The following is a 3,162-nucleotide window of genomic DNA, read 5'->3' as shown; positions in this document are numbered from 1 at the left end:
TACATTGTTTTCCTCATTCTCAATAAAAAGTATTCCTCCTTTTCAAAAAAGCACGCTTACACTATAGAGTATAGTCTATACTTTAGTGTTTATAAAAGCATGTAAAATGTCAATATACTACACATTCCTCGTTCTCAATAAAAATACGCATTATTTTACTATAATATAATAAAAACACGCATTACATTCTATTCTATATTGAATTCCTCGTTCTTAATGAAAACACGCTTATAGTGTTTATAAAAGTATGCAAAATATCACTATATACTAGCTTCCGGTCAAATTACATCGTTTAAAAACTACGAACGTTGTTTCGCTTTTAAAACTGGCTGTATATTTTCAATGCATCCTTCAAGAAAACCTCAAATAAGTCTTCACCTTTGTATTCATATCGCCACAGAAACTCAGCTAAATATGACGAACACATATACTTGCGTATGCCAAATGCTGGGAATTTTACCTTCGCCTGACGCCAATGTCCTTCGATTTTGTTGGTGTGGTCACCATCCTTCTTCACAAATTCCTTTGAATGATTTACAAGCAAATGCTTGTAACCATGTTTCTCCAGATTTGTATATGCTTTCCAGCAGTCCGATATTATAGTTGTGCCCTTTTCTATGAAGGTTTCGATGATTGGCAGTAGCGTCTTCTCACTTCTGTCATCAACCGCAAACATAAAACTTTTCCGACTATCCTCCTCTATACCGCCAAACACCCACTGCCCTTCTACCCTATGACCTCTGTGATATTTGCGTTTTCCAAATTTACTTTCGTCTATTTGCACCCTTTTATTTGGACCACCAATTTTTTCCTTACACTCTAAATAATTCACCTCACAGATTTCCCTACAAAAGCTATCCCAATCAGCGACCGTATTTCCACTAACATCAACCTCAAACCTCATCACTTCCTGTTCAACGCCTCTACACCACCAGTATGTCAACTTTAAAATTTCTTCCAACGTTAAATTACTTCTCTCAAACCAACTACCTTTTCGTATTGACAACTCGATCTTATGCCTTTTACTATGCATCTGCTTTCTACATTCCCACTTACAACCATCTGACCTATCATTGCACTCAACCAATTTCATCTCACAATCACATTGAGGACACAACCTACTGTTCGCAATCAGTCTCTTCTCCATAAGCCAGCTTAGCACACGATTCTTGCTTAAGAGTACTTCGTCTTTCAGTTTGTCATAAGTCCAGAAGCCATTTTTGTCGCAATTTTTACGCTGGTAGCTTCCCTCCCCCTCAGCTGAACTGAATTGCGTTCCAACACTTTCACATTGCAGGAATGACAATTCCGTTTGAATTTCTTTTGCCTTTTTTATCTGTCCAACAACTTGAACCCCGACATCTGTCACTTCTACTTTACGATACATTCTACTGTTTGCATGAAAACGAAATATAACGATAATACCATGTCACCTATATTAAAAACGCCCGCCTTCTATATGCCTAAGCTTCTTTAATTACCTCATCAATCACCTACCTGTCAAACAAGTTATTTTTGTCTTTAGATGATAATGTTATACAGTCAATAGCTATCGTATACACATAACACTAACAAATTTGCTATTCGACGGGCAATGGACAATTTGGGAATTTGTTGAAAATAAAGCTATCTCGCTTGGTAGCTCCATTGGATACTTCGCCCCGTGTACACTCACAACAACAGCGTTCATTTTGGCCAACAACGGAGCAACGATTCATTGCGGGACGCACCCCCAAGTACCAAATCTATTCACAATGTTTGTTGGCTACCCAGGCACTGGGAAATCCGCAGCAATAGACCATTCTGCTACGACGCCCCTCCTGTCTATTACCGAACATGAACAAACCATTCTCATGGGACGAGCTACATCATCCGCCCTTGTAAAACAGCTCAAAAAATTTGGCAAGGCATACGTTGTTTCCTCGGAGATATATGACGTACTTCACAAGCTGCTTAAATCCCATGAAGAAGCAGCGAGTGGGGATGTTCAACTCCTATGTAAACTTTTCTCCGGAGAAAGAACGACCTACCATTTCAGCACAGAGCAGACTCGTGAGATAGAAGCAAATACTCCATTTGCTATCCTTGGATCAACTCAAATGCAGAACGCTGCAAAACTCGTTGCACGAATGGATCAAGGACATGGGCTAATGGACAGATTTCTCGTTTCTATCCCATTGGCACTTCGACCTACTCCTGAACAGCAAACTGACGCGACACTCTACATCAACACAGAACCCATAGACAACTTCGAAGAAATCTTCGGATTGATACAACAAGATCACCAGGACACTCCTCAAGAATACAACTTCGAGGCAGAAGCAATTCGACTTCTCCAACAAATGAATTCGTCCTTCACAGCCGATGTAAATGCCGCGATACTGGATGGTGTCATGCCGCCCAAATCCAAGAAGTCCGATTTGGTTCCCCGCATAGCCATGGCGCTCCATGTTTTTACCCACGCCACAAGCCCATTACTAAATGGACAACCATTACAACAATGCCCTACAATGATACCCAAACAGACATTGGAGAGAGCCATCAACTTCGTGGAATATCTAAAGCTTCAAAAAGATGCCCTTTGCCAGGTAAAAAGATATATTTTCCGACTTATTTTTGCTCGCCTTGTTCCATTTTCTCAACTTAGTTGCTTTGCCAATATATTGTTATTATATTATTATGCTAATTTTATCATGTTACATGGGCAATAGCAACCCTGGCTAGGATTTAAAACAACTTGAATACAGGCTGCAATTTTTCGCACGTTTCAAGCCTATTATTACAAGCCCCTATGCATGCATGTATTTGCTTCATATTTCTTCCGTAATAAATACAATGGCACTGTCGAATAGCCGAATGTAAATGTATTACACTGAACAATCCTATATAAAGCCTTTCGCTATATTTTTCAGTTTGTAAAATCAATAACGGAAGATTCTTGCGACCAAGTAAGGAAGCAACCGACACAATATCAAACTAAAGTTTCGGCGTTGTTCTTCCCTGGTCCAGTGCTCTCGTACCGAGCGTTCAAGCAGTCAGCTTCACCGAAAGCCGTAAGGAGTGTTACGCAAACAGAATATGATTCTGCCGTTCCGTCAGCTCTGTCCCATTTATGGGACAATGATCTCTGCAAGAGTTGCAAGAGTGCCTAAACCAACATCA

The 3,162-nt window shown here is 40.0% G+C and overlaps 1 protein-coding gene across 1 annotated transcript; it reads right to left on the bottom strand.

Moving 5' to 3' along the window:
• Positions 1-319: 319 nt before the first annotated feature.
• On the bottom strand, positions 320-1,387 carry LOC114527760. Its single transcript, XM_028549454.1, has one exon. It carries the CDS (start codon positions 1,385-1,387, stop codon positions 320-322), a length of 1,068 nt encoding a protein of 355 aa, XP_028405255.1.
• Between the last annotated feature and the right edge of the window lie 1,775 nt (positions 1,388-3,162).

Source organism: Dendronephthya gigantea, unplaced genomic scaffold (genome assembly GCF_004324835.1).
Source record: "Dendronephthya gigantea isolate DGI-Jeju-01 unplaced genomic scaffold, DenGig_1.0 000046F, whole genome shotgun sequence".
Taxonomy (NCBI): Eukaryota; Metazoa; Cnidaria; class Anthozoa; order Malacalcyonacea; family Nephtheidae; genus Dendronephthya; species Dendronephthya gigantea.
This window is presented reverse-complemented; position numbering and strand designations above follow the sequence as displayed.

Coding starts and splice junctions, on each gene's coding strand:
- LOC114527760 (XM_028549454.1), bottom strand. CDS start 1,387: ATGTATCGTAAAGTAGAAGTGACAGATGTCGGGGTTCAAGTTGTTGGA.